This window comes from Hemicordylus capensis, chromosome 3 (assembly GCF_027244095.1).
Source record: "Hemicordylus capensis ecotype Gifberg chromosome 3, rHemCap1.1.pri, whole genome shotgun sequence".
Taxonomy (NCBI): Eukaryota; Metazoa; Chordata; class Lepidosauria; order Squamata; family Cordylidae; genus Hemicordylus; species Hemicordylus capensis.
In genome coordinates, this window is record NC_069659.1 from 243,476,482 (window position 1) to 243,497,510 (window position 21,029).

Below are 21,029 nucleotides of genomic sequence, written 5' to 3' on the forward strand. Positions count from 1 at the left end.
AATCCCTGCTTATGCCAGTTCAGAAGCTTCTGAATGATTTACCCATTTTAACACTATTCAACTAAAGTACAGAAAGCATAATTGCATATCATATGCAATATATATTTATCACCTGGAGAAGATGGGTGTTTCCAGTTAAATTAGCCCACAGATTGGCATCGTTGACATCCTATAATCAAAAAATCAAATAATAAAGTGTTCCTGCTTTGCATCATAGCCTGTTGTATACAGCCAATAGAAACAGATACAAATTATATAGCTGCTCATCCAGTAAAACCTCCTGTTATGTAATAAGCCAAGGCATTTCTCAGGCAATGGAAAATACTTTCAGTGCTGTTGTCAACTAGAGAAGAATCATTCAAAGTCCTGCTTCTTTCTAAATGCTGCAAGAGGACTCTGGATGGTAATATGTCTTATTTCTACATATGAGCTGCCTTTTAATTAGGTGACTTGGGGAGGGGGATATAAATTAGCAACCCATTATTCCTTTGTATTGTTTGGCTTCTTTTCAAATTTGCTCGTAACTTTGATGGTTAATCCACCCCGCCCCCTCAAACAGTTCCAGTGAAGGAATAAGGTATTCTAAAAGTGTATTTCCTTGAAGTATTTTTCCCCCCTGGAAGGAAACAGAAAAGAATAGAGAGAGGGGGAAGGGGAGCAAAGGAGAACTCAAGAGGCAATGGAGGGTAAATTAAGATTACAGTTGCCCATCCTGGAGGCTCTAGGATTCACCTGGAGTCTCAAGAAACTGGCACCAATTTCCAGGGAAGAGTGAAAAACAATCCTTCAAATGTAATGATATTGTAAAAAAAGAAAAGAAAAGAAAAAGTGGGGGCAGAACCTTCAGGAATACCTTTAGTTGGAATCGGCAGGTCTAGGTAAGATGTGTCTCTGGAAGTTCAGGAAAAGAGTCTGAAGCAAGACTTGGAGGAAGAGAGTGAGCTGGGGCCCAGACTTTGCTAAAAGGTATTGACAGAAAAATGTTTAGAAATCTTTTCTTATTCTCCCTCTCCCTCTCCCTCTCACATTATGTTTATTAGAATAAATTTTAAAAGCAATTTAACAACAGGCTTTTCCGGAAGCACTGGATCCTGGAAGGATATGTTCAGTCTATATATAGAGAGAGTACAGAAAGATGACTGTCAACAGAGATAGATTAAATCAAATTTTAGTTGAATGCTTTTATGCCTTCATCAGTGACAGATGGATTTACATGATCAGCTGTACATACTCTCAATTTTTGATTATACTGTGAACAACTAGATAGGAGGAGGGGGAGTGATGGTGTGGGGTGTCTCTGTGTGTGTAGCTGAGATTTCCTCCTATCTTGTTAAAATGCTGGGTACAAGACGTAGGCTGGATAGTGCTGTCCTGAAGCTTTTGAAGCTGAAGCTTTTGAAGCTGAGTAGGAAGCTTGTCCTACCCATTTTATGATCATGTGAACAGCCCTATATTCTTATACTCCATCACACTATGTGAGTGTGTGTGTGTGTGTGTGTGTGTGCTTTGATTAATTGATTGATTGATTGATTACATTTATAAATTCAGAGGCTATGAGTGGTGTTTATGTGAACTGTTCACATATTTTCATACTTTTTGTGAAACCTATGGGACAAAAATTTTCTCCTTGTTTTAGAAAATGAAAATTGGATTCTGCTGAACAGGCAAAAGCTATTCAGTTCCAGTGCTCTGTAGATTCTAGGCCTAATCACTGTTAGGGGTGTGCACTAACGGTTTGTGCCTAACAGGTTCACCTTGAAGTGGGCCAGTTCATAGGTTCAACTGCAGACTGAACTGGGGGTGGTTCTGTCCAAGATTGAACTGAACCATTGAACTGAACTGAGAGGGGAAATAAGCTCCTTACCCGGTCAGTGTGGCTGCCAGCACCACTGCTCGCCCTCCCTGGCTTGGCCCCCAAAGCACTCCTCCCTTTTTTACAGAGCTGCCAGCTCGGCAGTGGCTCAGTTCTCACCTCCGCACATGCACAGATGCCATGCAAATGGCCCCCACACAGAGGCCAGAATGGAGTCAGTAACTTGGTAAAGAAGGGAGGAGCACACTTGGGGCCGCAACAGGAAGCAGAAGTGAACAGTAGTGCCGGCAGCCACACTGGCTGGGTAAGGAGCTTATTACCTCTCTCGCCACCCCCACCCAGCTACCTCTTACCCTTGGAAGGTTCCCTCACCCCCTGAACTTGTAAAGGAGAATCCTCATCGGATTCCCCTTTACAAGTATTTTGGCTGCCCAAACCACGAAGCCGGTTTGATCAAATGGACTGGACTGGCTGTTCAGTTTGACCAAACTGGTTTGGAGCAATACAGTTTGGTTCGAATTGATTTGAATTTGAACCAAACCACATTTTTTGGCTTCATGCACACCGCTGGTCACTGTTACCTGAGATACTGGAGGAAGTGAAGGTGGCTTTCCAGTTTTCCACTAACAGAGAATTTTCACCTATGCCATAGACTGCTGTCTATGTGCATGTGTGAAGGCTCCAGTACACAGAGAATTGCTGTGTGGACAACAAGGGCTTTCCTGTTCACCATAAGGTATGAAAAAATCTTTTCTCACACACACCTCCATTGTCACATTGGATGAAATGTAGAAGCATGTGTTTATGGAGAGGAGCACAATTGGAACATTTCATTAGTTATCGTTCAATTTGTTTATATATTTGTCCATTTTAATAGTAAAGGTATTGATTCTCCCCCCCATCATATTTTCTTCTCTTCTTTGTTACATTTAACAGAATTAAGATGCAGTGGTTTGCTACAATTGCATGCCTAATACTAGCAACTGCAAGCTTCACAGAATTCATCTGGAGAAAAAGTGATGTGCATCCTGAAAGTCATATGAATGTTGTAAGCTACATAGTCTAAAATGTTTTAGAAATAATGGATATCACATGAAATGGGGATGGTATACATATTTGCGATCTTGAAGCCAATTTAAATACTGGTTAAGTGAAGTAATGGGGTAGAAGGAGCAGATATGAAGGGAGGTTATGAACATGTAGGGGAAATGTGCAATTTCCTCTGATACAAGGAAGCAAGGAGAACATAAACTGCCCAGGGACTTTTTTTTAATGGGGTGGTATATAAATGTACTTGCTCCTCCTGTTTTCCCCACAGTTCCTAATTTCAAATTTTCTCCTTTCAGAGCCAGATTGTTAGCTTTAGAAGATATCCCAGTGAGGAATATGAAGTCTTGACAGATGATGGTTATTATTTGATACTCAACAGAATTCCTGGTGGAGGAAAAAAGCATGTAGTTGCAGGTATTTGGAGTTTTTTGTTTTTTTTTAAATAATAATTAGGAATATAGTTCCCGGACCATCAAACAGAAATAAAAGCTTCACCATCTACATCAGCGCATAAATCTTGAATAAAGTGCAGAAGCCAATGAGCCAGCCAGCAGTATTAGCATTCTAGCTAACACTAGTTAATAGGCCTGTACAAAGTTGGATTGGTAAAATTGGACAAGGTCTGATTTTATCGGAATTGGAGGAGTTTGGAAAGAGTCAGAACCTGAACTGAAGTACCCCAGTTTGGGTTGGACTTCTTTAATCTCTTTGGGGGAAAACCGGAGCTCCCCAGAGCTCCAAATTGCAGAAAGATCCCCCCCCACTTGCAATCGCAGCTACAGGGGGAGCATCTTCTGCCCTACCTGCCCACCTGTGCATATTTAATTTTTAAAGGCTTTTTAGCCCATTTTATTATCAGCAACCACCAACTGATTTCTGAGGTTTCTGTGCAATTCTCTGAAGTTACATCACTTCCTCTTGGATTCTCTGTTGTTACATCAGTTCCTCCGCAACTCTCTGGTGTTTTGTTATTGTTCTTCCAGGTTCACACAGTGAGTATCCACCATCCCCCCACTGCTTGTCCCAAATCAAACTGGTTCCCAATCCTGACCCTCAACACTAGATCAGACCCTGCCCTTCAGAAGGGTCCAAAGGACTGCAAACCGATGTTTTCAGGGTTGGAAAAGGTCAGGTCTGACCAGACTCCAACTTTTAGGTCTGTGTACAGGCATACTAGTTAACAAGCCAATCTCAAATCCACAATGTGAGATATTTTGTTGTGTTTAGTGACTTGAATTGAATTTATTATAGTCATATACCATAATATACAAGAAAAACAAAATAATACAGAAATCTATTTAAAAATAATTTAATAATCAGAAAATTAGTAATCAGAAAATACAGCCAAAATAGAAATAAATATTAACTGAAGTAGACTAAAATAGTGCTGCTTAGTAGTCACATTACCATTTTACTTCAACAGGCTAAAGCCATGGCACAAAACTTAGCAACTCTTTTCTTTATTATCTACATTAGTATCAGAAAGCAAATATGTGGGATAAAATTCTTCCAATCTGCCTGGTTTTTTCTTTCTTTCAAAATAGGGTTAAAAACCTTCTAATTTTATTTATTTTTATTAATAAATGTTTATACCACCCACTACTGAAGTCTCTAGGAGGTTTACAGCAAAAAAACAAAGCAAAAATAAAACAAACCAAGAATTTAACAGTTCAGACATATAAAAACCAGATTAAAATATCCATAAAAACACCAACAAACTTAGAAAGCTTGGCTGAAGAGATGTCTTTAGTTGTTTCCTATAAACCAAGAGAGATGGAGCAGCTCTAATCTCAGGAGGAAGTGCATTCCACAATCCTGGGGCAATTACAGAGAAGGCACACCTTTTAGTTGCCACCAGACAAGCTGATGGCACCCTCAGATGAATCGCCCCTGGAGGGGTTCATAATGAAGAAGGTGTGAATAAAGAATACTGTGGGCTCAAGCCATTAAGGGCTGTATAGGTAATAACCAGCACTTTGTATTTTGCCCCAAAACCTATTGGTAGCCTTTGTAGATCTTTTAGAATTGGAGTAATATGGTCTCTACAAGATATTCTGGAGCCCAATCTGACAGCAGCATTCTGCACCAATTGCAGTTTCGGGACTACATACAAAGGCAGCCCCATGTAGAGTGCATTGCAGTAGTCAAGCCTGGAGGTTACTCAGCATGTGCACCACTGTCTTAAGGTCACTCAATTCCAGGAAAGGGTGCAGGTGGTGAACCAGTCAAAGCTAATAAAAATGAATTTAAGATGAGCATAACAATTAGAGCTTTTGGTATATCTTGAATCAGAAATTCAGGTTTCTTTGTTTGTGTTTTTAAAAGCAGATCCGAAGCCTGCTGTGCTTCTCTTACATGGGCTATTAGGAGACTCTAAACTTTGGCTTACAACTACACCCAACAACAGCTTCCCTTTCATATTAGCGGATGCTGGCTATGATGTCTGGCTAGGAAACAACAGAGGAACAACGTGGTCCAACAAACATCAAACTTTGTCAGCTGACCAAGAGGAATTTTGGGATTTCAGGTATTTTCAATGGAATTGCTACTCCATGGGAATGGAACATTTGAATATTTGAAAATGTCAATGTAGCGCATTTAACCCAGCCTTGGTCCTAAGGCAAGTCCACTTGAGGGGAAGAAAACATGCTGAATCCTTCCCCTCTGTTTAAGTGCTGTTGGCCTGGGGTTTTCTATCTCTGCCTCACTCGGAGGGAGAAAGGGAAAGAAGCCCCCAGTTAGACAACTGGCTGGAAGAGGGGTGCATCTCATACTCTGAGCTGTCAACTGAAGTGCTTGCCAGTTGATGCAGTAGAGGGCAAGGGGGTGCCTTGGGGGAGGAACTGGGGTTGCCGTGGCAGCCCCCCTCACCCTCACAATCATGAATGTGCCCACCATCATGGAGAGGACTTTCCCCTCTTCTGACAAGCCTCATAAAAACCACGAGTAGAGCGGTGCATGGTTGAGTGACATGGGGCAGAACAGCCACCCCCTTTCCTCCGCTGTACATGGCCACAGCAGGGGTTTGGGATAATGTCTGAATCAGGCTTGAGTCTACATGCCAGTTTGTCTACTGATAGGACACATTGTCTTGGTTTTGTGATGAATAAAATGTTTATGATTTATAAGGACAAAATGTTGAAAAAGGCACCCAGGTTCACTAAAGAATCCTTACTTTTTGCTGGCAAACATTTATTGAATTTATGAGTGATTTAATTTGCCCTTTTTTTCAGGAAATGAAAGACAGAATAGTCATTTGCTATTTTGTGGAAACTTCAAACAAAATCTATCAGTATGAGCTCTGAGTGAATAGCTTGGAAAATGATTATAAGTATGGCTTTCATTAATGGTGCAATAACATTTTAATACCAGATTTCAATTTTATTTTCCAGTTTCCATGAAATGGCCATGTATGATCTTCCAGCAATGATAAATTTTATTCTGAAGAAAACTGGACAGAAACAGTTGTATTATATTGGTCATTCTCAAGGCACTGCTATTGGTAAGCTACATTTGAATGTCACCCCTTTTTTTGAACCCACTCTCTAAAAGCCTATCCCATTTTCTCCTGTACTGGTTCACAGGGTCAGACCCCCAGCTCCATCACAAGCCACTCATCTGCTTGCTATGGTTCTGGGTCTAAACATTGCCATTGCCCTAGCATAGGTTCCAACATCAACATTGCTATGCACACAGTCCCTTCATGTTCCCTGGTGACTCAGCTATGCTGTATATGACAGTGAAGAAGAGCGTGCCTGAGAGAGAGAGAGAGATGCCAGTAGGTTCAGACATCAGCATTGCTAATACACACATTTGCTTCATGACCCAGCATCAGTCACAGGAGTTCTGTATACGGTACTCAAACCCAACACTGTGCCTAGGCTTTTCCATATTAAGGGCCAGGGCTTGCCATATCCAGTAGCAAGAGAAACAAGAGTCCTGAGTCTGCCCCACTTTCCCAAGGTGATGGTTCAGCTGCCATCTCCTGAAGTCAGGGAGTCCAACTATTGCATAGTTCAACTTCAGTTCCACTTCAGATACAGTTCTGATTCAGATGGTAACTTTAAAAAAAATGCCACTAACTAGGGATGTGAAAATTGATTCAAATTTGAATTGATTTGACTTGAATCTGGGTGCTTTGAGTGATTCAAATCCAAATTGAATCACCCCTTAAAAGAGCAATTAGATTTGAATCAAATTTTCAAAATTCAATTTGAATTTTATTTGAGAGCCATTGATCACCTTTTTAAAACCATTCAAACCCCCTGATTGGTTAAAAAAGGCAACAAAACAGGGCTGAATATATTCAAATTTGATCTAAATTTTGAACCAGATCCAAATTTGATTTGGATTCATAATGAATAGAAAAATTCATTTTGTGCATATTTCTACCACTAACCAGGTCATACACTTTGAGCCATTTTAGCTACATTATCTGCAGAATACAGAATTATTTTGCTTACAGTGCAGCTCTATAAAATGAATATATGGTTCCTATTTAACATGAGGAAAGTTATATATTATTTTAAAATGATTTATTTTTGAATTGTTTAAAAGGTTTTTACAAAAAATTTTACAGCAGTGTAAAAACAGGAAATACTCTGTTTAAGCTAAATATTGGAATGACAGGTGCAGTGCAAAGGAAAGACAAGAAGCTTCTGGACTCCATTCAATAATCTTTCATACTAAGACTTTGTTGCTGGACTATGGCCCGCAGGTGGCCAAGCTTCTTGCTGGGCACCAGGAGGACTACCAGTCACTCTTAGGCCCTGCCTACCAATTTCTCCTTCTTTTGTTTTCACATAGCACACTGGGAACTTTTTTACTTTTTTGAGATACAGTGAAGCAAATCCTCCCCACCCCTCCACTGAATCAGGTTCAGTTTTGAGAGACTTCGAGGTCAGGTTCTGTTCCAAGTTAGTGAAAAAAATCCCTCTGACCCACTTCTCTGCTTTTGGTTCACTTTGACTCTCTTCTTAAAGCAAAAACAACCTTGTGCCAGGGGACAGAGCCCAGAATGGATCTGAGAGTGGAGCCAGAGGGCAGAGCCTGGAAGTTCTGGTTGGCTAAAGTGGCAGAGCCCAGTAGTTCTATTGGGTCAGGGGCGTAGCAAGGTTGTAGTGGGCCCAGAGACAAGATTTTAAAATGGACCACCTCACTGAAGCTCAGCTCATGAGGTAAAGAGATCTTAAACGAGGCTGAATAGTGGTAACAAAAAGCATAGTACACTTTTTTATTTTTAAAAAGGTTATGTAAATTGTGGATGATGCAAGTCATTTAATGGTCCTAGAGAAAGACAGGCTGTTCTGGTAGCTCCAAGTCTTAACACCCACATCAATTTTGGAGGATTAATACAACTGAAGGACGCCTGGGCGGGTGGGCAGGTGTGTGGCTGGGGGAGTCAGTCATGTGACTTGCCTCTGCCCCCCCCCCAAGGCAGTGGGCCCCCAGACAACTATCTCCCCTTGCCCTATTATAGTTATGCCCCTGTATTGGGTTCAGTGTGGAGCACAGCAAGGGTCATTTGTGGGTACACAGGTGAAGTCTAGCAGATTTTGTTGGTTCAGGAATAAAGTCCAGCACAAAATCTGTCTTTTTACCTAAGGTGTGTCTGTCTGTCTGTCTGTCTGTCTGTTTGTTTGTTTGTTTAAAAAAACAGAAAGAAAAGGCAGCTATTGCCTCTTGCTTTTCTGACAACTGACCTGAGAGGTGGTGGGTGGAGCTGAGGAGGATCCACAATTGTGCTGTGCCACAATTGCCTCAAAGCACCGCAAGTCATCCCATTGGGCTGTGGTGTTTATGTAAATTGTTAAATTGTTGTCCATTAGGTATATCGTTGAGCAGGCTTCTCCTTCTTCTCACGAGCAGTTTTACAAAACTGTCTCTGTGCTTTCTTTGTCCACACAGGGTTCATTGCATTTTCAGCCATTCCAGAGCTGTCTCAAAAAATCAAAATGTTTTTTGCCTTGGCTCCTGTCATTTCTGTTAAGCATTCCCCAACCCCTGCAGTGAAAGTCTTATATGTTCTTCCTGAAAATGCATTAAAGGTATGGATTCTTCACTCTATATTTTTTTAACTGGTGTAATTAAATGAATGTCAGTCTGCAAGGAACATGAATCTCAGTTAGTCCAAAATGCTGTAACTATACTCTCCAAATGGATGATCCTAAATTAGGGAAAATCCTAAATTAGATGAGTGTAATGTAGCACTGTTGGCGGAAGGGGGAGCATTCCCCAAGAAGTCCCTGCTTGCTCCTTTGTACAGCAATGCTTATGGAACACAGACACCCAAGGCAGCTGTTACATTCCCACTGCATCTCCAAAATGCCTGCTACCACAAGCATTTTGTTAACTGGTACATGTGCCATCTTGTGCACATTGCATGCATGTGTAAAAAATCCATTTACTTAAGGCTATGTTCTGTATGGCAAAATGACAGTCGAAGGAAGACTGGGACCATCAAAGCAATAATGGTAGTACTGTTTGTTTTAGTGAGATGTGGATGTCTACACTTATAGACATTGATGTTTATATATAAAGAGGTTAGGCCGTAAGTAGAGATGCCACAATCATTTCAGTTTGCAAGGTGATTATTGCTGTAGTACTTGTGTGGACAATTCTCCTTAAGACCTCTATTGGTTTATTATAGATCTACATTCCATCAGGAAAAATATTGACAGTTCAATGCACAAACCCTTGTGGCAAGCTATGTAGAGAGGGAAAAACCAGAAACCTAGTGTAAAACAGGATATGTATCCAAGTGAAGATGTCTGTCAGTACTCTCAATGGAATTTGCATTCTGATGCACATTTGAATGAATGTTTCCATTCATAGCAATCATAGCTAGACAACACTAACCCACTGGTATAATGTGCATCATTTTGTGTAGCTGCTGATTGGGGTAGAGCAGCTTTGAACACACAGAAGATAATCAGTCTAGCAAGTATATCTAAAGTTCATAAATAGTTTCTAAAAGTTCCATGTAACTTATACCTGTTTTATTTCCACAGATTGTGCTTGGTAACAAGAGCTTTTTTCTGTTATACAAACCTATAAAAGAGTTTCTTATCAAGTTATGCAGCTATTCATTCATGAGCAGATTATGTAGTTATGCCATTTTTTCTTTTGGTGGATTCAATGGAACTAATTTAAATGTGGTATGTATATGTTTGTGCAAAATATAGTACTAAATGGCTTGCTGAAAACCCAGTGTGTATTCATGGTATGATGAAATGTTCTAAGGTTCAGTTTTTCAAAGTAAAAAAACTTTTTCAAGGAGCACAACAAGCTTCTTGAAAAAATCTCCTACTTGACTGTAGTGGTTCTTTTTTTAAAATTTGCCTGCAAATTTTAAATTCCAGTATAGTGCTTTTAACAGTTTCTTTCTTTTTTGCTGCATAATCCCATCCAATCAGGATCAAATAGTGAGCATGACGGTGTCATGCTCCACATAACCAGATTATGTCAAATGTCAGATTAGCCTTTGAATACATGCAATATCATCCCATTGTTCTAGTTCTGACTAGAGAATAAGGAATCTGTCCCATTGTCCATACAATTGTGTTATTCTCCCTGTGTTGCACTTCACTGGCAGTTTCATTGCTTGCTAGATCTAGAGCCAGCGTGGTGTAGTGGTTAGAGTGCTGGACTAGGACCGGGGAGACCCGAATTCAAATCCCCATTCAGCTATGATACTAGCTGGGTGACTCTGGGCCAGTCACTTCTCTCTCAGCCTAACCTACTTCACAGGGTTGTTGTGAGAAGAAACTCAAGTATGTAGTACACCGCTCTGGGCTCCTTGGAGGAAGAGCGGGATATAAATGTAATAAATAAATAAATAGCTCTACATTCCAAGATAATTTTCCTCCATCCAGCTCTAGTTTTGCTCTAGCTGATACAGGACTAGTTGGGGAAGAATATGGATGGGCTGTACATTCAAATGGGTATCAAATACACATACAGGATTGGTAAAGGTAATGCAGTGTAGGGTAACATACATATTTTTTACCCATTCAGAGTATCATCTATGCCTACTGCAATACTCTCTGATTCAAATTCTGCCTAATCAGCTTCATATAACTGGCGCAATTGACTTGACAATGGGAGCACATAACCCTCTTATCCCAAGCTCCTTTTGTGAACACTAACATACTGTTACAAAGGGATATGAAAAGTTGCCAAAAGGGGAAGGCAGTGCTCTAGGGGTGAAAAATATCTCCCTTTTCAATCTGTATTGGCACATCAGAAACAGAGAAAACAACCAAAGAGATCTAAGGGTGACAACAAGCAGACATGCTAAATATGACAGAATTTTTCAGTCACTCATTCTTTCAGGAGAGCTGGTCTTGTAGCAAGCATGACTTGTCCCCTTAGCTAAGCAGGGTCTGCCCTGGTTGCATATGAATGGGAGACTAAAAGTGTGAGGACTGTAAGATATTCTCCTCAGGGGATGGAGCTGCTCTGGGAAGAGCAGAAGGTTTCAAGTTCTTTCCCTGGCTTCTCCAAGGTAGGGCTGAGAGAGATTCCTGCCTGCAACCTTGGAGAAGCCACTGCCAGTCTGTGAAGACAATACTGAGCTAGATAGATCAATAGTCTGACTCAGTATATGGCAGCTTCCTATGTTCCTATGTTTCTCTCTTGAGAAAATATCAGATTTTTAATACAATTCCTACTCCCACAACAGAAGCACTTCTTAAATTCTTGTATTTTAGATGTACAACTGAATTATTATTATTATTATTATTATTATTATTATTATTATTATTATTATTATTATTAATTTAATTTTTCCTTTCACCCATGATGAGTTTTTAAAAACTTTCTTCAATCTTTCCTTACAGAGTCGAACAGATGTGTATATGTCTTGTTATCCAGACAGATCATCAGTTAAAAACATTCTTCACTGGAGACAGGTAGAGCTCTATATATGTTTAACCACTCTATGTAAGCAAGATGTGGTCAATATGGCTGCATGTATATTACTGATTATTTATGTTTTCTTGTGTTCAACTAATTGTTATGGTTTCCAGAAAAATCCCAGGAATTTTCACTTTCTGTGCACTGCAATGTCCAGAATTCTCTGTTAAAAGGAAATAACTGTTGTCAATTTAAGAATGTAGTAGAGATGGGCAAACTTTCCCCACTCATCTGGAATTAACTTGGAAATGATCCAATTTCTTACCCACAGTCATTCTTCGCTCCTTACCATCCACAGCTCCCTCCCCGCCACCCTGCCAAAGAGTACAGCATAGTGAAAGGTATGATGGCCATTTGGATTTGTAGTCTACCTGCTAGGGTGAGATCAAGGGAAAATGAAAAATCCTCCCTTCTCCAATCTTCATGTACCACACAGATGCTCCAGTTATAGAACTGGTAGTAAAGGGCAGGAAGAAGAGTTTTAGGAGGTTGGCAGTTAGGGTTTTTTGCTAGCAGCAGGCAGAGATACTACTAGTAAACTTCTCCAAGCTTAGACTCAGAGAAGAAATTTGGGGGCTTGCCATTAATTTGCCTTTAATTTGCTTCAGGTTTTCACAAGCCCTCAACATTCTTTTCCAAATGCAAGCTTAGAGAACATAGGAACATAAGAAGCTGCCATATACTGAGTCAGACCATTGGTCCCTCTAGCTCAGTATTGTCTACACTGACTGACAGCGGTTTCTCCAAGGTTGTAGGCAGGAATCTCTCTCAACTCTATCTTGGAGATGCCAGGGAGGGAACTTGAAACCTAGATGCTCTTCCCAGAGTGGTTCCCATCCCCTAAGGGGAATATCTTACAGTCCTCACACATCAAGTCTCCCATTCATATGCAACCAGGGTGGACCCTGCTTAGCTAAGGGGACAAGTCATGCTTGTTACCACAAGACCAGGATCTTTGACATGTCTGAATTGCAGTACAAACATGCCCTTATGCTGGTCAAAGACCGAAATAAATACTATGCTATGCTACAAACATGCCCTCAGTTACTTTATCATTTGAGCTGTCCGTCAGGATTAAATCTAGGTTGTGAGGAGCTTTTTATCATTGAGCTCTTATGGAAAAGAAACACAATTGACAAACTGCTGCTGTTGCATAGATTACATAGGAATCTACCTAATATAAAGTCAGAGCCTTAGTCTATCTAGCTCTGCATTTTCTACACAGACTGACAGGGACTCTCTGGAGTTTCAGACAGTTCTTTCCCAGCCCCACCTGGAGATATCAGGGATTGCAATGGAGACCTTCTGCATGCAAAGCAGATACTTTGCTATTGAGCTAGTTGTAGCCTAAAGGATGCTGTTGTATTTAGGGATTTTAGAGGGAAACAGCCACATCCCGCTGCTGCCTCCTTCCCTCCCATGGCTGTATGTGATATTCATTCCACTTGCCCCTTTTGAAGTCAGATCATTTCCAAGTTGTTTTACAATCTCTATTTATTTTAGTTGAGGTTACTCACACATGGTACAATTTCTCTATGGATATTCTATTATACTAATATAAGATAAATTACACAAATTAGTTCGAAGGAACAGGGCAGTGTTGGCCTAAATGTCATTAGGAAAGCAATCTGTCTGGAGAGACAGATTGCCCATAGTATTAAAGGTAATAAATGAAGCCAACATGATGAAAGCATGTCAGTGACAGTGCAAATAGCACCAACGCTGCTGCAGACTTATAATGCAGCCCCACCTCTCTTGAGAATAAGTAGTTCTGCAAACAGCGCTACCACAGTGGTTCCCATTTGCTGCAACTGAAATAACTGCAGAACTTCTGCTTGCACAATGGTCTGTTTTCAACAGCATCAGGGCTGCCTTCCAAATTCACAGTAGCCCTGGCATGGTTTGCAGTATTACTCACATGCTGCGTATCATGCCAGCTGGTCTTGTAAAAACGTGTGTGGGATGAATAGTAATTCCAACAGTTAACTTAATTGACTGCAGGCCTGCACAACATAAGGCCCAGGGACTGAATTTGGCTGACAGAAAACATTTTGCTGGCCCAAAGTAGGAATATCCCGCAGCAACAGCAGAGGCCATGAAGAGGTCTTGGCCTGTCCCACTGACAAGTAGCAGTGGCTCAATGCAGTTAGCTGCTTGAGACCAGATGCTCCCACTCATCTTGTTGGCCCCACCCCTGGGCTGAAGCCCGTTGATACCATCCCTCTTTCCCCTTTCCTTACCCCATGGCTCCAACCCGTGGCTGCCTCACTGGCCTACCCATGCTCTGCCCACATGCCAGTACTGCCAATGTGGCTGTAGCAGTGACTTCCTTCACTTGTCCCTCTGTTCCATTGCTCACTACCACTGCTTTCTTCCCAGCAGCTTATTCTCTGCCATTCAAGCAGCCCACAAAGGACACTTCTGTGGGAAGTTTGAATGGAAGAGACAAAGCCATTAAAGTGCACTGCTGAGGAAGAGCAATGGCATCAACAACAGAGCAGAGATTTTCAAGAGGAAATGCCATTTTCCTGGGAGAATACTTGCTTCTTTCCAAGGAGTTCCACAGGACCCATTTTGTGTGCCTATGCACACCTGCCCTGCCCTGCTGGGTTGCGAGAGACTCATTTCTAGAAAAAGATGGATCCACAAGCAATGATTTGCTTTCATTAATATATTTAATAATTTTAATGTAATAATGCACTGAAAATTGACCTTGGCCTCCACACACTACATCATAGATGTTTCCAGCCCACCAGAACCTTTGATTTACAGTGTAAGTGAAAGATATTTAATACGTTGACTCAGATCTCTGTATGCTTCTGAGAGCAAACCCAGGATTCATTTACTTGAACTGAGGGCTGGAATCTGACATTCCTCTGTGTTTTCCTGAGTTGAAGAAATAAGCAGTTTAAGGGGTGGATGTGTAAAATTTAAAAACCGCATGGTAGTCAAAGATTATAACTCCTCATAGTGCAGCAGTCCAGATTCTAATGTACCCCTCTGTACTGGAGCTGCTTTTAATGTTTTAAAAAACAAAGCAGGAGAGCCTATATATTAAACTCTTATTTCACATCTAGATTTGCTTTGGAACTGAGCTTTAAAGTTGAATACAAACATCATTTCTTTGCTTTCCTAATTTTCATCTTTAGTTTGCTGTGGCTGAGCTTTCTGTAATAACCCTAAACTGGCAAAGTCTTCATGATGCCCAGAAATATATGTTGTGTGATGTCTAATGTGCTGCTTTTCTAATTCATTTGACAGACAGGAGAATCAGGATTATGCAGACAATTTGACTATAGGAGTGAAAATGAGGCCAAATATAACCAGGTATGAGAAAACAAGTTTGAGATGAAAATCACAGTAATTTAAAATAATGCAAAGCAGGGCTGTACAACCTATGATACAGCAAACTGAATGCAGCTTTTCAGCCATGAATAGCAGAACACAAAGAACTCTGTAAACTTTCTCCTTTTTTTTGCTGCAAAACCAGGACATCCATCAGCTATCTTCAAGTCACAATATATGACTATTGGAAGGAAGAAGGGTAATGATTTGGCCAGTAACATTTTATGACTGGTGGGCTGTGTTTTAGCTTGTTGGGGCACAAATTGATCAATGCTGTGCTAAAGAGAGAGTGAGCCACAGGTAGGTTGTGGTGCATCAGTGGATCATCAAACAATTGTTATTAGAAAGCTTTGTGACTGATGGTTGCTGAGATTCTATGCAAAGAATAGGCAGCACTAGTTGCTGTTGACATGGCTGTATGCTGCACTGGTGGGTCTCTGAATGGACACTTCTTTGGAATTCCTTCAGCTATGAGGTGGGATATTTGGATGCTAGATATTTCTGTGGACAAATAGCTCCAGCCCTCATCCCATTTACATTTTAATAATAGGAAACAGAAGAGCTCTGTGACAAATGCAGTGTGTGCTCAAACTTTATAGTAAGAATATGCACAAAACTGGCAAAGCCAGATCCTAAGTTGATTCGAGCTGACCTGGCCCATTCCAGTTCCATACACTGTCAAACCAGACCCGGTTCGAGTTTGAACTGAACAGGTTTGAAAGGGCTTGGAGGTCTACTGGTAAATTCCATAATTTGAATTTTTTATTGGAATTTAGGAGAGCCCTAAAGACCTACCTGTTCAGCCTGGCCATCCAGTGCTCTTAAATTGTTTTAAAGGGTCTTTGATGTTTGTGAACTGCCCTGAGCTATTTTGTAAGGGCGGTCTAAAAATTGAATAAATAAATAAATAAATAAATGGGAATCCAGTGAGGCTGGGCAGAGGGAGGCAGGTGGAGCTTCCCCAAAAGCAAGGCAAGGGGGGGGGGGCAGGGGGAGTTTCTCCAAAAGTAGAGCAGGTGGGAGAGGAGTACCTTATAAGTGTCACTGGTGGCGGTGGCAGCTGTGGAGTGCGGAATAATGGCCCCCTCCCATTTCCATCAGCCTCCCTCTCAGTAGCCCAGGCCAGTTTGGGCCTGGTTCAGATCGTGTTCAGGCCTCTGCACAGGCATGGAGGTCAATAAAATGGCATCCATGCATGCACGGAGGCCATTTTAGTGACCTGCACAGATGCCAAAACCAGACCCAAATCAGGCCTGAACTGGACGAGCATAATTGGGGGAGAGGGGCTGGCGGGGGGGAACCACCCCCACTGCTCCCCCTGTGGCCTCTGTCCCCCCATGGCCATGGCCGCTAGCACTTTTAAGGTACTTTCTTACTCCCCTCCTGCCTGCTCTGCTTGTGAGGAAGCTTCCTCCCCCCCCCACTTTACTGATAAAGAGGAATCCTCACCGGAGTCCCCATTACCAGCAGAGTTCCGAGCCAGCTTGGTTTGAACCAGGCTCAGTTGGGTTCGGACTCAGAATGACCGAGGGCAGTCCGGTTCAACCCCAAACCCGTCGAGCCAGACCAGCTTGATGTTGAACTGAGGCAGCTTGCATAGCCCTACTTTATGGTGGCTTCAAAAGAGGAATAGTTGGATTAAAGGATACAAAAACCAAAGATGGACTTCTGTGTTCAAAGGCAGTTTACATTTTATCAGGCTGAGCCATGGGCAGCAGCCTCTAGGTGGTGCAGACTCAAAGGCAGTGCCAGGAGACTCAAGCAAACAGCCAAGAACTAGCAGGGAGGAGATTAAGCTAGAGTCAGAGTTACCTCAGGGGTCAGAAACAAGGAACACTAACTAGGATCATGCTGCAAGCCAGAGCTCAAGAACTGCAGTGAAGGTCAAGCCAAGCAGTCAAATTAGGAAACAGAGATCGAGCAACAAACCAGAGATCCGGAACAGAGTCAAAGGTCAGTAAGCCAAATAGTCAGATAGCAGAAGTAGACACAAAACACCAAGACCAAGGAGACCTTGAAACTGATCTAGTCTTGCTCTGGACAGAAAGCCTCTTCTAGACTTCCTGATGGAGAGCAAGCCAATGATATGCCTCACAAGGTGGGGCCAGCCTAGGACCTTGAAGTCCAAGAGCTGCTACAACACAACATATCACCACAAAGGCCAGTAGTAAGTAGAGTGGCTGCCTCAAGCCCGAATGAACTTTGACCTTTCTGATTGCCAGTTTTTGCAGATAAACAATAAGGACTGCATATCATTGTCTTGGCCAATGTACTGGGAGAGGCAGGATACTAAACCTTAGCCTGACCCAGACAGATTTTTTTTTAAAGCAAGTGTTACACAATCACTTTACAGAGGTTATGTATGCCTTAACTGTGAAGAATTTCTGAATAGGCACTCTTGCGCAACATTTACATGTTGTAAACTACAAAGCTTCTAGCAAAAAACTATAGACCTAACAAGCCTGAAGTAAGCCCACACATAGTGTAAATGATGGCAAGATGTTATGAATGATAATATTCTTTCTTTCACAATATATAATTAACTTCCATGCTTTCTTTTTAGACCAGTCCTCCTTCATATAAAATAGAAGACATGGTTGTGCCAACTGTAATATGGTCTGGTGGAAAAGACTTGATTGCAGGCCAAGAAGATACAAAGATCTTACTTTCTCATATTACTGACCTCACTTACTATCGCAATTTGTCAGACTGGAACCACTGGGATTTTATCTTAGGTCTCAATGCCCCCCAAACCTTGTACTACAAAATCATTGAGCTGATGGAGAGGTCCCTGGATAGCAGCAGTTTTGCATCATTTTTAAAAGGTCCTCAAGTGACATCTAAACTGCAGTAAAAGTGAGGCCAGATGGATCTCCCGGACCAATGATTTCCACAATGCAAGCTTGACAGAGAAATCCTTCTTATGCATATCCACAAACCACACCTCAGATGAAAATGGAACACACAAAAAGGACACACCCAATAATCTTACAGGCCAGACAGGCTCACGCAAGAGAAGATAAACCTTTATTCCTTTTATAAGCCTAGAGAAGAAATTTTCCAATAAAAATGCCTCCCATGATGATATTTATTAAACAGCATAGTTCTGATGGTGCTACCTTTATAGTAACATTAAAACTGTTCAAACCAAGATGGAGTTAACATAATGGCATGTTCCAACAAAGAAGATTTTACTTTATCACAAAAGGATACCCATGACATTTCAAAGGTACTGAATGCTCCTTAGCAATTATTTTGATAACAAAGTGCTTTTTCCAGTTTAAAGAGGTGTACAAATTTGATAAATAAATAAATTAATCAAAGGTCACTATCAGAGGAGGGAATTGGGCTCTAAATACATATTGTGCTACACTTCTTCATAGCCCAAACCTCTATCCATCATAGGAACATAGGAATCTGCCATATACTGAGTCAGACCATTGGTCTATCTAGGTCAATATTGTCTTCACAGACTGGCAGCATCTCCTCCAAGGTTGCAGGCAGGAATCTCTCTCAGCCCTATCTTGGAGATGCCAGGGAGGGAACTTGAAACCTTCTGCTCTTCCCAGAGCGGCTCCATCCCCTGAGGGGAATATCTTACAGTTTTCACACTTCTAGTATCCCATTCATATTCAACCAGGGTAGATCCTGAAGCTATTCTCACAACCAGCAAAAATAGGGCTTGAGGTCTGAAGGCGGGGTTAGCACTACTGTGTAGAACCTCAGCAAACTCTCAAAAAGGGCTCTGTCAAAAGAGGACTACCCAATTCCCAGCCCCTCCTCTAAAACCAGGTTCAGCAAGCAGGGGAGGTTGCCTACCCCCTCCCAGTGCCCGTGTGGAGCCACGGAATGTTGTGAGATGCTGCTTGAGGTTCCCTCCCCGGGGATACCATAGAGCCTGGATAACAGAGTGGGCTGCAAAGCACAGCAGAAGTTTGATTGGGGAAAGCCTGTCCAGCAAACGGCACTGAGCTTCCTTAAAGTGGCAGGCACCTTGCAAATGAGCCCAAGGGAAAATATGAACATAGGAAGCTGCCTTCCACTGAGTCAGACCATTAGTACTGTGCCGAGGCTCTCAGGCAGGATTCCCGCTCAGCCCGACCCGGAGATGCCAGGCAGGGAGCTCAAATCTTTCTTACTATAGCAGCCCTATCCCCTAAGGGGAATAGTTGCACAGACACATGTCATACTAGTCATTCATTTTACATTTTACTAGCTGACCCTGCACAGAGCATCTGTGTGGTCTTGCACTGAGCCTGTGACATTGCACCCCCACAATGCTCTTGCTCGCTCTCGCCACCCCCACTCGCCCCCACAAGTCTCTTGCCACTCCCACAATGCAAGTCTCTTGCTGTGCCCCGCAATGCTCTCTCTCACTCTCGCCACCCCCACTCTCCCCCGCAAGTCTCTCGCCGCCCCCTGCAATGCTCTCGCTCACTCTCGCCACCCCCGCAAGTCTCCCCCCCCCGCAAGTCTTGTGCTCATGCTCTCTGTCCTCCGTCTTTCTATCTCTGTCTCACAGTCCTTGCTTCCCCCTGCCACTACCAGGGACTGTCGCCTGCTCGCCTGACAGCCTCTGAGCAACCTGCTCCCTGCCACTTCACGGTAGTGGTGTGCCCGAACTGGTCCGGCAGCCATTCCAAAGAATGGCCAAACTGCCGGACCGGTCCGGCCCTGCCTGGTCTGGGTCCGGGTGGGGGGTATGCCCTTAAGGGCGGGAGGGCTTGCTTAGCCCTCCCGCCTCCTTGCCCCCGCCAGCGCCCGTATTTTCTAGTATAGGGGCGCTGGAAACCAGCCGCCCCCCCCTGCCGCCGCCGCCACGACGAAAGAACTCCCAATGCCAGCCCTCCCTCCCTCCCAGCTAGCTGCCCGCCCGCCCTCCCACCCGCTCGCTCACCGTTCACCGGATAGGAAACGAGAGGAGCTCCGGCACAGAGCTCCTCTCGTTTGGAAGGCCTCCGGCAGAATGATGTTTTGCGCGCGCGCGCATGCGCGCACCACAAAGCACGCCGTTCGCCGGAGGCCCGGTCTACCCGCCGGGAAAGGGCCGGGTAGACCGGGCCTCCGATCTCCGATCGGTCTACCCAGCGATCGGAGGCCCGGTCTACCCGGCCCTTTCCCGGCGGGTAGACCGGGCCTCCGGCGAACGGCGTGCTTTGCGGTGCGCGCATGCGCGCGTGCGCAAAACATCATTCTGCCGGAGGCCTTCCAAACGAGAGGAGCTCTGTGCCGGAGCTCCTCTCGTTTCCTATCCGGTGAATGGTGAGCGAGCGGGCGGGCAGCTAGCTGGGAGGGAGGGAGGGCTGGCATTGGGAGTTCTTTCGCCGCAGTGGTGGCGGCGGCGGGGGGGGGGGGCGGCTGGTTTCCAGCGCCCCTATACTAGAAAATACGGGCGCTGGCGGGGGCAAGGAGGCGGGAGGGCTAAGCAAGCCCTCCCCGCCCTAAAAACAAGGCCCCTCTTCGGTGCCGGTCCGGACTTCTCCGGACCGTGCACATCACTACTTCATGGTGCAGCTCAGCTAACCGCCTGCTGCCTGCAGCCCTCAGAGCCAACTGTCCAGTGAGTGAAGTGACTGGCCCAGAGTCACCCAGCAGGTATCATGGCTGAATGGGGATTTTTGTGCTCCTCCCTGTCCCCTGCAAGTCACTGGACAAGAGCAGGAGTGTCCCTGCCCTTGCCTGCAGCTGCCCTTGCCTGCAGCATGGTGTAGTGGTTAGAGTGCTGGACTAGGACTGGGGAGACCCGAGTTCAAATCCCCATTCAGCCATGGGACTTGCTGGGTGACTCTGGGCCAGTCACTTCTCTCTCAGCCTAGCCTACTTCACAGGGTTGTTGTGAGGAGGAACTTGAGGATGTAGTACACTGCTCTGGGATCCACTGGTTCCTCCTTCCATCTGCTGGTGG

The 21,029-nt window shown here is 43.5% G+C and overlaps 1 protein-coding gene across 2 annotated transcripts; it reads left to right on the forward strand.

Annotated features, from left to right (window-relative positions):
- Nucleotides 1-285: 285 nt before the first annotated feature.
- LOC128350827 (lipase member M-like) lies at nt 286-18,293 on the forward strand. Of its 2 annotated transcripts, none has more exons than XM_053309598.1 (10): nt 286-403; nt 2,750-2,861; nt 3,160-3,277; nt 5,189-5,390; nt 6,256-6,365; nt 8,771-8,910; nt 9,874-10,020; nt 11,704-11,775; nt 15,041-15,106; nt 17,688-18,293. In XM_053309598.1, exons 2-10 carry the CDS (start codon nt 2,757-2,759, stop codon nt 17,976-17,978), a joined length of 1,251 nt encoding a protein of 416 aa, XP_053165573.1. In that variant the 5' UTR covers nt 286-403; nt 2,750-2,756; the 3' UTR covers nt 17,979-18,293. The 2 variants fall into 2 exon arrangements, with proteins under 2 accessions (XP_053165573.1, XP_053165572.1); XM_053309597.1 differs by lacking the exon at nt 286-403 and adding an exon at nt 685-966.
- The last annotated feature ends 2,736 nt before the right edge of the window (nt 18,294-21,029 follow it).

What these genes read in the sequence shown, in the direction of transcription:
- LOC128350827 (XM_053309598.1), top strand. Translation starts at nt 2,757, where the DNA reads ATGCAGTGGTTTGCTACAATTGCATGCCTAATACTAGCAACTGCAAGC. An exon ending in TTCCTGAAAATGCATTAAAG is followed by an intron (nt 8,911 to 9,873) that starts GTATGGATTCTT and finishes TTATTTCCACAG; the next exon opens with ATTGTGCTTGGTAACAAGAG. An exon ending in ACATTCTTCACTGGAGACAG is followed by an intron (nt 11,776 to 15,040) that starts GTAGAGCTCTAT and finishes TTCATTTGACAG; the next exon opens with ACAGGAGAATCAGGATTATG.